Source organism: Eptatretus burgeri, chromosome 2, assembly GCF_056783735.1.
Source record: "Eptatretus burgeri isolate ZD-2024b chromosome 2, Ebu_testis_v1, whole genome shotgun sequence".
Taxonomy (NCBI): Eukaryota; Metazoa; Chordata; class Myxini; order Myxiniformes; family Myxinidae; genus Eptatretus; species Eptatretus burgeri.
Window position 1 is genome coordinate 148,831,013 of NC_140962.1, and position 13,912 is coordinate 148,844,924.

Sequence of the window (13,912 nt, forward strand, 5' to 3'; positions counted from 1 at the left end):
AATCAATGGCGGCAAACATCCAAAAAGGTTTTTTTTTTTGACAACCTTTAAAACTTGCATTATATTATTACGAATCTGGAAACCATGCACACTCAACATTCAGGTCCCAAAGTTAGTTATGCTAGTAAGTACGTGTGTAGTCAGATCCCTTTCCTTTTTGCTTAGTGGGAGGCTCGAAAACGTGCATTGTGACGTCTTAAGTTTGGTTATTATATCCAACGAACCATCGAATAAACTATCCCATCTGCATGATCCATCCCCCATCACGATCCACTACCCACCCACTGTCTACAAGTACTCTGCCTTGCCAGGACAGGGTCTTGCAGCCATTCCTTACCGCTCCCACCAACGCTCCTTCCACAAACGTTTTAACTCTTGCACCAACGCAACATGGATACTGTTACTCTTCGAGAGCGGAGCCACGTGGAGAATGTGGGGTCTCCGAACAGGGGCCCGGCTCCGCCCCGGTGGGGTGCAGCCGTGGGTCAATGAGGGACGGACAGCGAGATGATTATCACCAAGGCCCTCCCCATGTGGGAGGAGATATATATATATATATATATATATATATATATATATATATATATATATATATATATATATATATATATATATATATATATATATATATATATATCTCGGCGTCTCAGAGGGTTGGCGTTGGCACTGGTGGTGTCTGAGAGCAGCGCAGTGCGAGAGCAGAGCAGTGCGAGAGCTGTGTGTGTTTCACGGGGGATGCAGAAAGAATTCCCCGAGCACGCTCTGAGAAGAAGTACTGGAGTTCTGGAGTGGGCACGTTCATTACGGTGGCTGTTACGGGGAGAGGAGTTCTGTGGACCCCGACCATTCACCACCCGAGCTCCGCCATGAACCACGAGTCCCCCACGTGACTGGGACCAGGCCGATGACCATTGGCGGTGCCGTGGCACAGAGTACTCCCTTTCTCTGACAGCCAGGTACCCAACCGAACTCTGACCTCTAGCTCGTCTCTCTTATCAGCTGGAGGGTACAATAAAGGACTCGGGTTTCTTTTCCTTTTGTGTGTGTGTCTGCGTGTGGGCCCGTCTGTAAGTGGAACTGAATAAGTGTTTTTGGATAATTGTAAATACTGCATTGCGTATTCGCTTTAAGTCTCACCTCTCTTGTCTTTTATTTGTTGTAAATAAAATATTAGAAATGTTCCCAGCTCGTTTCCGTCCTTTCTTTATTTGGCCCAGCATGGTCCGGGTCTGAGTTCAGACGGGGTTTCATCCCCGATAATCCGTTAATCCTAGCCGGCACGGCTTTGGCAGTTTCCGCTCAGCTGCAACCGAGCCGGGGTTGGTAGTCGCTAGATGGAACTCTACCGCAGTCGGTAGAGTGACCCGGTTCGAGAAAGACGTGCTGAGGGTGTGAATCCCCGGTAGCCAAGACTGCGTGGTTATTTAGGTATATTGGGATCAAGACAATTAACCCTACGCCACGAGGTTCGAGATATTGGCGTTTCACGGTCGATTATTCGACCCGCCGGCTTTGGAGTTATCCGGAGCGACAGCCTATAATTCCCGGGATACCGGTGGCAGACGGCGTAAACTTCCCCACGCAGCGGTCGTTCTCGCCACCGATCCCCGGCCCACAACAATATTTTAATTGAATTACATACTTGAACACTGTAGAAGGAAAATCACCTTCTTGGCACTTAAAATATAAACCTTCAATTTATCAGTGCTTGGATAAATTATTACGACATTTTACATCATCTCGACCAATAAAATTTGCAACTCGCAAACCCTCCCCATCTCCTTTTTCTCTACACTGCATGGGGAAAGGTGTTCTCTGAACTGAACTCTCTAGATTTGATATCTAAAAAAAGTATGATTGTAACAATATTCTCGTCTCCAAAAATTTATTAAACTGATTTTTTCTCTCTCTTTATTCCAAGGCTTGAGGCCATGTCAGACTTGAAGACAACACCACTCACAGTTCTGGACTTCTCGAAGGAGAAAAATAATTTGGACATGCTCATCAAGCTCAATAAGAACTTTTTGGAAAAGATACTGAGTGAGTGACACAAACTGGATGTTGTATAATGAAATTAATAAGGGAAGATCAAATGTGACACAAACGTGGAAGGAAGAGATAATTCTAGAAAAGGAACAAATGGCAATGTTTTTTGTATACCAAATCAGGGGTCAGGGAAGAGTGATGTTACAGAGGACAAAAAGCCAACATGCTTTCTGTTGAGCAACAGCAGCTCTACACAACAGGTGGATGTGACAAGGAAAGGCACTAACAAACATGAAAAAATATAAGGTAGGAGTGGAGTAAATATCTTCACCTGAAACCATGAGGCTTGGGAGAGGTACGGTTAACAAGGGTAGAAATATTTCCTGGTCGTGATGTCGTGACAGGATATGCTGATGGAACACCTACTTGAAGCTTATGGAAGGAAATTTGGATTGATTAATCTCCAGAAAGCAGTTCCACAAATTGGATAAAGGAATGGATATTTTCAGTAAGCAGACTTTGGGAGTTCGCCCAGAAGGTTTTAGTAGTACGAATATGAGGGTGCTCGGACAACTCAATTTGAAATTGAAGTCAATGGGAAAGGGGAAACGTTTTGACTTTTTAATTTTTTTAACACTTCCATTTCTCCCTTGTTATACTTAACTATATATATATATATATATATATATATATATATATATATATATATATATATATATATATATATATATATATATATATTTGATTATAATTCTAAAATTGGATTATCAAGGTAAATTGAAAAAATGCCAAAACTTCTTGAACAACCCTTCCTTTCCCCCATAACACTCCCCCATACATTCCTTAATTCAGGATACAAACATCTTAAGCCAGCCACCTTTCCCATAAAGCCAACACCAGGTTTACTTCTCAATTAGAGTTCTGGGACAACCCAATTTAACATTGAAATCAATGTGGAAAAAGGGGAAAACTATTTGACCATCCTCCAAATATATCATTCCTATTTCACCCACTTTCAAGGAAGCTGGATGGATATCAATTAAATTATCGCTAAAAATATTACGAGGATGTTTTATTTTGTCATCAAGCAAGCATTTGTTGATATAATAAAATAAATACATCTAGTTCTCAATTGACAATCCCCCTCCCCCCACATCCCTCCCTTCTCACATACCCTTCCCTTCCCCCCCCCCCCCCACACAGCCTCTCAATTTGAGTTCTGGTGTATATAGTGTTAAAACTTATTGACCCACTAAAAATCAACAGGACTAAAATTAATCAAATACATTTTTCTATAAACAAAATAATTAAAAAATACCAGGTGTTTCAAAAATGTGATGCAACTTTAGATATTTATTTATAAAGAAACAGAAACCTTAGGCACGTGAACCAAACATTTATTGAAAGCTAATGATATGGTATTTTCTATCACTGATTGCTATTGCAGAAATTCAATGTGAAAGTTAGTGAGAGCCCAAGGTCTGAAATTGGCATTTACGCAAAATCGTTGGAATTTACGTTTTCAATGTGTGCCCCTCTACGGTTCAGACAAGCATTGATCCTGACTCCAAAGTTATGTCTAACTTTCCTGTAGGTCTCATGTGGCACTACCTGGAGGTAATCTGTCACCTCCTGCTTCAGATCATCCAGTGTGGCAGGGCGGCTGGTATAGACAGAGCCCCTGACAGCCCCCCAGAGCCAGTTGTCCAGAGGGTTCAAGTCTGGGCTATGGGGTGACCAGTCATGAGTGGTACCCAGGGCAACGAGGCAATTTCTGAAGAGCTGCTGCAGGAACGTGATGGTGTCACAAGCTGTATGCGGGAGTGCACCATCCTGCATAAACCAGGTCAGGCAGAGCTGGTTTGGAGTGACCCTTTGGGCTAGATCATCATGGAACTTCTGGAGTACGACCTGGTAGTGCTCACCATTGATCATCACCATCCTGCTGTTGTCATTCTCAAACCAGTAAGGTCATAGTGTTCCCCATCTGGCATTCAAGGTGCAGAAGCATTAGACCTTAGGGCCTTTCAGGTACCTCTCAGTGATCTCCTCAGGTGGATCTGCCCCACAGAAATGTTGTTGTGGTTGTTTATGGTACCGTTCAAGTGGAAATGTGCTTCATCACTGAACCAGATCAGGTTGATCCAGTTTGGGTACCGCTCCATCTTGTCACTGAACCAGTTGCACATGTCAAGTGTCCTTCTCATGTCATCTTGACTCAGTTTATGCCTAATAGAGATGATTGTAGAAAAAACTTCAGTTCCTGAGTGAGGATATGCCAGGCTGGTGTTGGTTTGATGCCTAGCTCCCAGCAGTGCCAGCAACGGGACTTCTTGGACTGTCCACTGCAGAATCCCACACGGCGTCGATGTTGGCATGGCTCATGGTGACTGATGCCACTGTTGCCCTTGCTCTGGTTGTGCACTGAACTTTTGATTATTTTGGGTCCTCAGGGACTTTTTGGGACTTTTTTGTCCTCAGGGACATTTTGGATGTTTGGGTCCTTGGGGACATTTTGGAACTTTTGGTTCCTCGGGGACTTTTTGGGCATTTGGATCCTCGGTGACGTCTTGGGACTTTTGGGTCCTCAGAGATTTTTTTGGAACTTTTGCGTCCTCTTAAACTTTTGTGACTTTGGGTCCTCGGGGACTTTTGGGTCTTCAGGGTCTTTCGTGGTCTTCAGTGTATTGGGACTCTTAAAGGGTCTTCAAAGTTCAAAGGGTCTCAACAGTATAAAGGGTCAAAAGGTACATTCTAATTGTGCATAATTAATGAATTAACGATGTACTTGATCGACAAAAAGTGTGACCCCCCCCGCCCCCCCACACACACACACACACACACACACACACACACACCTCATCCACTTATTGGAGATGCATCATCAAGGCATGGGCAAGACTTTGCAGTTGCGATTGCTCTGCAATTGGGGATAAGAACGTACTGTACAACATTTACCGAAGCAGGTAGCTTTGGCTTACCGCAGCACGAAAACGGTGAGCATAATATTTATTTAGTTTGGTTCCAATTGTGCCTGGAGTCAGGCCAGCTGTGCAGTGAGCCAATGGGTGGAAAACACAGCTCGACTCATTACGTACTGTGCTTTGGCGGTGTTTTATGTCACGTGATATGTGTTCACCAATTAAACTCCATATAAATGAAAGTCAGAAATGTGATCTTTAAAGGCTCAGGTGGTGGATGAAAATACACTGAGGACAATCCCCGGGTCGGACTTCGGCTGTGTGCCTAATTTGGTGGTTGTCGGTCCAGCGGTCCTTGAAAGAAATGGTAACAGACGGACAGACAGACAGACATCCGATGAATGTTATTTATTTGATTCAGCGAAAAGGCAAAAACATTTTTTATTTATAAACAAAACAAGGGAATTTCACATCTTGTAATTTTTGTTCTTGTTTACTCACTTCCACAAAAGGGCCAGTGCAGCACGTGGTGATGGTTGAGCTGGATCGGAACAACTTGAGAAGTCTTTGTAAGTGAAGCGAAATGGGGAGGGAGTTCTTCTCTCCATTTGAAGATCATTTCAAATTAGCTATTTCTTGCTTTTCATTCTTTCCTTTCTATACTGTTTTATTTCCCTCTTTCTATCTTCTTTCACTCGATTTTAATTAGTGTTTCACCAACTCGATTTGCCCTTTGATCAAGTGTCACAAGTTCCAAATGTTATTTAATTTAACAATGCCCAATGAACTGGTGGGTGTTGTTCAAACTTGTGTTTATTTCATAGATAAAACGAAAGCGATGAACAAAGTTCCGTATTTTCGGCCTATACGCCGATGTGGAGTACAAGCCGAATTGGCTAATTTTCCCGTTTTGCTTTTGCTCATTTATAAAGTCACTTTGCAGTATAAGACGACGTGAAATCTACCACCTGGTTTGCAAAACTGTTCGTCAGAACAATCGAGGTGTTAATTCCTCCCTGATACACACAAGTCATCTTTGACACTTCTAGAGTCATGAACATTAATGAGCTGTTTTGTGCATATAATTTGAATAACCTTGTGGGGCGACCTTTCGGATATAATATATGACGAACACAAATCGGTTTTCAACATGTTTATTATCGTATAGAGTTACAGTATTTGAAACAAACGACTGACTCAATATCAGCACCTGCTCATAGCACATTACATTTTGTCGGAGCTCACCACCTCTTAATAAACATGAACACATGGCACATTGTAATCCAAGCACTCATTGTTTGTCCTCCTATCTTTGCAGCCACAAATTGCCTTATTGGTCTTCTCAACACAAAATTCATCTTCGTAGAAATACTGTATTCATATTAATCACTGACGATATGATGCAAAATTGTGGCTGCTTGCCTGCATCATCTTCTGGGGGCGTAGCTGTAGCACTGATAGAGTGCCCCTCTTACCAGCAAGCCGGTACTCATTTTGCCAACCTCGGAAGGATGACAGGGTGAAAGTTCACACTTGGTGTTTATTCATGAGAACGACAGGGGCTTGAACTCAGGATCCTAAGATCTTAAGCCAGCCACCTTAATCGTTAAGCCAACACCAGGCTTAAAGTTGGTATGTTGGTTGTGGAGAGGGTAAAGTGTATATAAATAATTTCCATTTGTCTAACCATGTCTGCGACCCTGTCTCGTGTCCACAGACGGTCAGACCCCGAGACTGGACCCAAACTCTGCACATCCATTGATGATGATCTCCCAGGACCTCAGGGTGGCAACTCTAACCAAAACCCAACATCCGTACCCGGAACACCCTGATCGGTTTGATATATGTCCACAAGTTGTTTCCTCTGAGAGTTTCTCCTCAGGCCGTCACTACTGGGAGGTCGATGTGAGTTCGAGTCGTTATTGTAGAATCGGAATCTGTTTAAACTCGATGGAGAGGAAAGGGAGAGGGAAGGAGTGTGGGTTGGGAGGAAATCCAGAGTCTTGGTGTTTTGGGAAATGTGATAATAAATACTCAGCATGTCACAACTATCAGGAGACCCCCCTGTCCATGTCGGGGGATCCTGAACGGTTTGGGTTCTTCTTGGATTGCGAGGCGGGAGAGTTGACGTCTTTCGGGGACTCGCGGGTCCTGCACGTGTTCAGGGGGAACTTCATGTTCCCTGTTAAACCTGCGTTTGCAGTTTATTTGCATGATGATGTTTCCTTTGGTGGCTCCGTCCGGTTTTGCTCATTTTGATGATTTTGTTCATTCTGTTCAGGTCGTGATGAAAGCTTACTTCAGGAGACGTACAAAGTGAAGTTTACTTTGGGTTCAAATCAATAAAATCATTTACTTGTGCATTTACTGCTAAAGATGTGATTATTGATTATTATATGTTGATATGAAAATAAAGTTTATAAAATGGAAAAATTACATTCTGAAAATTTGTTCAACAATCGAGATACAAGTAAAAAATACCTATAATGTCATGGCCCCATTGTTTTAGTAATTTTGCTGTACCGAGTTAAAGAGCGAGCCAATATTTATGCACAACTAAATTGTTTGCCCATCTAACAGTCAGCCATCTTTTTCAGATCGGAAAATAAATTGAGGTCCATGTGTTTGCCATCATGTACTGTGCTTGTGTGAAGTTTGAACAAAATCGGACCATGCATATCTGAGAATTGATTGGGGACACATTTAAGTCACAAAATGGTCGCCAGTCAGCCATCTTGTATCTGATCTAGAAAGGAAATGAAGTGCATATGTAAGCCATCATTCTTTATCCGAGTGCCAAGTATGAACAACACCGGGAAATACATGTCTGAAAAATGGTTGAGGATGTGTTCAACAAAGAGTTTTTTTACAACTAAAATGTCTGCCATTTGGACATCTTTGATCGCATCATGAAATACAGCTTATGTAGGCCTATACCGTCATATGTTGTCTTTCTGACAAGTACAAATAAAATCGGTCAATACATGTCCGAGATATGGTTGCGGACGCACACACGTATTTGTCTGTCTCTTTGTCTGTCTGTCTGTTAATCACCGACAGGTCACAATTCTATAAGGACCATCATGAAACTTTACCAAGCTGTAGAGGTAGTCTCAACTGAGAAGTCTACACATTGGGAGGTCAAAGGTCAAAGGTCATCTTGAGGTAATATTTCTAAAACCGTCATTTTTCATCCGATTGACTTGAAATTTGAAAAATATTTGCATATTTTATCACTGAATTGGGAAACCAACTATTTTTGAGGTCAAAAGGTCAACTCAAGGTCAAACATCTAAAATCATCAATTTTCAATTGAAAAATCATCAATTTACATCCCTTTAGCCTGGGTATTGAACAGCATTTGCATAATAGTAGATGATAAATGGGGTTTCTGGGATGCCTGTTCAAATGAATGGGGGGAAAGGGAAAAAACTTTCTAACCCAAACCCCAAAAGCTCAAAATGGGAGACACTTCCTCCCCACCTATCCCCTTCCCTTCCACACAAGCAAATGTAAAATTGAGACTGAAAGATTGAGACTTACTGATTTAAAGCACTTCTTCCCTTTCATATTTTCATTCCACTCAAAGAGCGAACCAACGAATATTTGTCCATGTTCGACTTTGGGGAATAACTTAATTTTCTTATAACATTCATTTCCATCGAGTATATTCACAAAGAATAACTTGGAACTTGGATCTTGGTTTAAGTGTCTTTGTTAAGCAGAAATGAAATGGCAAACTTCTCTTAATGCTCGAATTTGACCACCTCCTGAACCACATATTTTGCGATTGCAGTAAATTGTTTTTCCCTTGTTCAATTGATAACCATCAAAGTTTTCAGTCCATTCAAGGATATTATTTTTTTTTCTTTACATCTTCCAACTTATTTGTAATTAAATTTATCCACTTATTTGTTTTATGTACTTTTACCCCGGTTATTTCTTCAATAAGACTTATTTGTTATTTCTCACATTCCTTATGTTTCCCATTTAAATACCAAGGCTGATTACATCTCCACTCTTATCTTTGGTTATTGCTTGGTTCTATCATTTATAAATCAGTAAAAAGATGGCGGTAGCCTGTTAAAATTCCCAACCCAATATCTTAACACTTATACTTATAACCATAAGGGAGACTATTAAGTCCATTCTCTAAAATATATGTTTTATCATCAAAAACTCCTAATGCTTTCTTAATTAACTCCTCTATATGTAATTGATATTTATAACTTCTTATTATATTCATTTTTCTGTACTCTTCCTTCTTTAAGGTTAAACAGTTGTAATAATATTTAAAGTTTATTGTTTCCTTGTTTATATTGGTTCACGAAAAAATATTTTCACGAAAAAAATAAGTGACCACTATATTTGTTATTGTTGTCTGTATGTCTGTCTGTCTGTCTGTCTGTCCCGAGCATAGCTCCGTGGGTTTTGATCCGATCCTGACAAAATCTTGGTGGGAGGTTTATATCATGATCTAGTTGTGTTTTCCTGAAAATGGGCGTGATGCGCCCATTATGGGCGGAGCCACGCCCCAAAAACATGTGTTTTTAGGGGGTAGCCGATTTCAATTTGCATCTTCTCCTAGGGGGTTTGTCGAATCGGGCAGGGGTTTCGGTATTTGGTTAGCCCAATGGCACCTGCATAGCCCCACAGAGCTCAATTTTTCATTTTCATCCCAAGGTCAAGGTCACAAGACCACAAACTTAGAAAATTGCGAATTTTGACGTGAAAAAATTTCTTCTCAGAGGGGTTTGTCGAATCTGGTAGGGGTTTCAGTATTTGGTTAGCCCAATGGCACCTGCATAGCCACACAGAGCTTGATTTTTCATTTTCGTCGCAAGGTCAAGGCCACAAGGTCACGGACTTAGAAAATTGCGAATTCTGTTTTTAGGGGGTAGCCGATTTCAATTTGCATCTTCTCCTAGGGGGTTTGTCGAATCTGGCAGGGGTTTTAGTATTTGGTTAGCCCAATGGCACCTGCATAGCCCCACGGAGCTCGATTTTTTTTCATTTTCGTCCCAAGGTCAAGGTCACAAGGTCACGAACTTAGAAAATTGCGAATTTTGACGTGAAAACATTTATTCTCCGAGGGGTTTGTCGAATCTGGCAGGGGTTTTCGGTATTTTGTTCGCCCATTGGCACCTGCATAGCCCCATGGAGCTCGATTTTTCATTTTCGTCCCAAGGTCAAGGTCACAAGGTCAAAGTCACAAGGTCACAAACTTAGAAAATTTCGAATTTTGACATAAAAATCATACGACCGCCCAAACTTTGAGAGCTAGGATGACAATATTTTTTATGCATAATCTTGAGGTCATTCCCCACCTAAAGTCTTGAAACCATTTTGCTCTATCTCGAACACCTTTCCCGTGGTGCCCCCTTCAAGTTTGTTTTTACGCTGATTTCATCAAAGTATGGATAATCCGATGAGTGTGAAATGTCATATAGCCTATATGACATTATATTGTTCCTGGAATGTTCCAGAGGAAGTTTTGCACCAAAGGTCACAATCCTTGACCTTTGACCTTTATTGGTCACAAAGGTCAAATTTTCAAAAGTTGTGGGAATCGAACCGGGTTTTCGACCTTCTTCGACGAACTAACTAAAATAAGCTATAGCACGTATCCTGTTTCCTTATTTTAATGTCCACAACATTGTTTTGTGACCTTTAAAGGTTATGCAAAGGTCAAATTTTTAAAGTTGTTGAACGCAACCGGGTTTTTGACATTTTGCAGCTAATAACCTGTCACTCGTACCACATCATGTTGATCATTTTTATAACATGGTCAAACATTATTACATTTTCTCATCCTTGACTTCTGAAACAATCTACATCGTCAAATACCGGTCGTGAACCATCGTCGTCTACAGACTTGTCTTTATTTATCTTTAAACTTTCCAATAACCTTTTTATTCTTTGATGCAAACAACACATCACCTGACTTATAATTACTTGTATCATATATATATATATATCAATATTGTCAATCATATACTCATATACATCACTTGTCTTAATTTCGAATATAAAACTATCTGTATCCATATATAACAATGATACATTATCCTTATACTTTGATTTTAAATTATTATAGTAATAGTCATACATTAACGACTTTGACAAGTCAATAATTGATGTTCCTATATAAATAGGTTTATCCATTTCAATACTCTTTTTTTTTCAAATGAATAGCACAAAAGTTCTCTGAAAACACCTCCGCTCGTTCAAAACTTGGTCTATTAATTAACTTTGAAGCCTGTTTCCAAGATGTGGTAAGTAATATGTTTTGTCGATTCCTAACATTTTCCATAGCCTTTCCAAATACAGCTTTATTCATTAATTAATAAAAGTCCTTCTCAAAATCTGTTTTTGCTTCTGTTCTCCTTTTTGTATTGAAATCAATATACTTCTTTTACCAATGACTTTGTTTAAATTTCAAAATGCTATGAATTTTCCTCACTCTCAACCCAGCTGATAAATATTGTCTCAAGTTCCTTTGATGCAAAATATAACTTTCTTTATCATTTAATGGAGTAAGTAGTTTTTCTGTAGATTTACCTTTTATATTAAATGAGTGTTGGTAATCACTTAACCATTCTTTTCTTGGACTTTCATTATCAGGGGCATAGGGTAGGTCTTTAAGTTTGTTACGAATTTCTTCTGGATATTTTAAGTCAACCTCAAAATAATATCCAACTTCAGCTTCCTCCAATTCTTTCAATGTTTCTTCTTCCAATGTTCTTCCTCCAAATAATGTTATGTAAAACTTTTTAATAATGTTTTTCTTTAACCCATTTAAGTTTTCCATAAGGTAAAGATTGAGACATCACCCACCCATACAAATTGTTATCATTATAATACATCGGTTAAGAGTTGTCCTCATTCTTATTATTTTAAGTTTCGCTGATATGCTGAGTGATAATGCTAAGGTGAAACAACTTCGCGTTTCTCTGGATGGAACATTTTATCCACAAGATAGATTGGAAATTAATTGGGAAAAAATCTGAAGCATACAAGTCTTAAAGCCCTGTCACACCTTGACCATTTAGCCAGCGTATGCCTGACGTATGAAAAATTTGGCTAAAACGCTGGTACACGTCGAATATGTTTTGGTAAGTTTGTATATGTTAAGAGCACGCTCGCATACGTTGTAGTACGCTGGCATACGTCGTATACGCTGGCATTCATCTTAGTATGCCGTGCTGTTAGACAAATTTTCCATGCTTGAAATTTTTCGACGTATGCCAGCGTATGACTCGCACGTTCCGCATAATGCTGGTAATAAGTTGTAGGCACGTTACGCGATCGTTGACACACGTCGACACATGTTACTTGTAAGTTAATCATAAGTCGAAACACGTCAAGTTAATGTTCAGCGTACCCAAAACTTATTTCTAACCTTTGAGTAACGTGTTGTAGGCACGTTACGCGATCGTTGACACACGTCCACACACGTTACTTGTAAGTTACTCATAAGTCGAAACACGTCAAGGTAATGGTTAGCGTCAGTGTTCCAGACTCCCTGTTTTTTTGTTTTTGTTTTTGTTATCTTGCCAAAACGAAGTTTTTGCAAGATATGTTAGTCAGCTTGTATGGTTTTTTTTTTTGTTTGTCTGTAATCACGTATAAAAAATTCTGCAGAGCACAGTTATCATCGGAAATTTTTGTAACTTCACAGATCAGAGGCCTATAGAGGTCCCTTTCAGTGCACAAAATTTTGAAGGTCAAGGTCAAAGGTCAAGGTCACTTTGTCGCAAATCAGGGGAGTCGACGAAACCCTTATTTTTTTTTGAGTAATTTTGATCGGATCGTCTTAAAACTTCATGGGAATATAGTTCATGGTCTGGCACCCAGCTGATTAATTTTTGGTAGCGATTGGCCTTGACCTTCATGTGTTGTTTTTTGTTTGTCTGTTTGTTTTGTTTTTTTTTTTTGGTCTGTAATCACGTATAAATCACTCTGCAGAGCACAGTTATCATTGGAAATTTTTGTAACTTCGCATATCAGAGGCCTATAGAGGTCCCTTTCAGCGCATAAAATTTTGAAGGTCAAGGTCAAAGGTCAAGGTCACTTTGTCGCAAATCAGGGGAGTCGACGAAACCCTTATTTTTTGAGTAATTTTGATTGGATCGTCTTCAAACTTCATGGGAATCTAGTTCATGGTCTGGTGCTCAGCTGATTAATTTTTGGTGGCGATTGGCCTTGACCTTCATGGTTAGCGCCTCAGGTCAAACATATTTGACCCCAAGGTCAAATTTTCAAGTTTTAGGAACCATATCGTGTAGTACCTCAAATTGAACACCTCGATGAGTGCTTTCTAGATATGTCAAGCTTGAGACATTATGACGTCATTTGTTGACGTTATGAGGAAAAAGCATATTTTTCATGGTTACTCTGTAGAACGATTCTCATCGGAATCTCTCATAGGCAGATATTCCTCAAGGAGTTGCTCCTGGTGGATAGCAGCTCTGTTCTCCTCAGTGTGACCTTAAAGAAGTCACACGTGGTCACCTTTTGGCAAGATACGGGTCACCCTGCGGTTGACATTGGTGTATTTTATTTTTTCTTCGGTATGACAGTGATGTTGACACTTCAACATCACCGTCGAAGTGTCAACATAATTATATGTCAACAACATAATTATATAATGAAATATAATTAATAGGCTGCCAATCAATGATTTAAATCATAACCGCACTATAAATCGAAGTGTAAACATCACCGTCATACCAAAGAAAAAAAAAAACCAGGGAGTCTGGAACACTGATGCTAACCATTACCTCGACGTGTTTCAACTTATGAGTAATATACAAGTAACGTATGTCGACGTGTGTCAACGATCGCGTAACGTGCCTACAACTAATGGCCAGCGTATGCGGAACGTGTGTCATATGCCGAGTACGTCGAGAAATATTCAACATGCTGAAAATTTCTCGACGTACTCAGCATATGACAACGTATGCCAGCATACTGCGATGTATGCCAGCGTACTACGACGTATG

At 40.1% G+C, this 13,912-nt stretch overlaps 2 protein-coding genes across 7 annotated transcripts in view; one reads left to right on the plus strand and one right to left on the minus strand.

The window, feature by feature from the left end:
* Positions 1-7,834, plus strand: part of LOC147033511 (E3 ubiquitin-protein ligase TRIM21-like) — a 61,390-nt gene extending 53,556 nt beyond the window's left edge. For 3 of the 6 annotated variants that reach the window (XM_085855444.1, XM_085855461.1, XM_085855452.1), the window contains exons 6-8: positions 1,922-2,040; positions 5,420-5,476; positions 6,625-7,826. In XM_085855444.1, the coding sequence (XP_085711570.1) occupies positions 1,922-2,040; positions 5,420-5,476; positions 6,625-7,166 (718 nt within the window). In that variant the 3' untranslated portion in view covers positions 7,167-7,826. Of the gene's footprint in view, positions 1-1,921; positions 2,041-5,419; positions 5,477-6,624 lie in introns of all 6 variants that reach the window. The other 3 variants (XM_085855479.1, XM_085855471.1, XM_085855487.1) reach the window with 2 other exon arrangements.
* LOC147033509 (E3 ubiquitin-protein ligase TRIM7-like) overlaps positions 1-13,912 on the minus strand; it is a 1,095,521-nt gene that overhangs the window by 133,593 nt on the left and 948,016 nt on the right. The gene's annotated exons all lie outside the window — the stretch shown is intronic.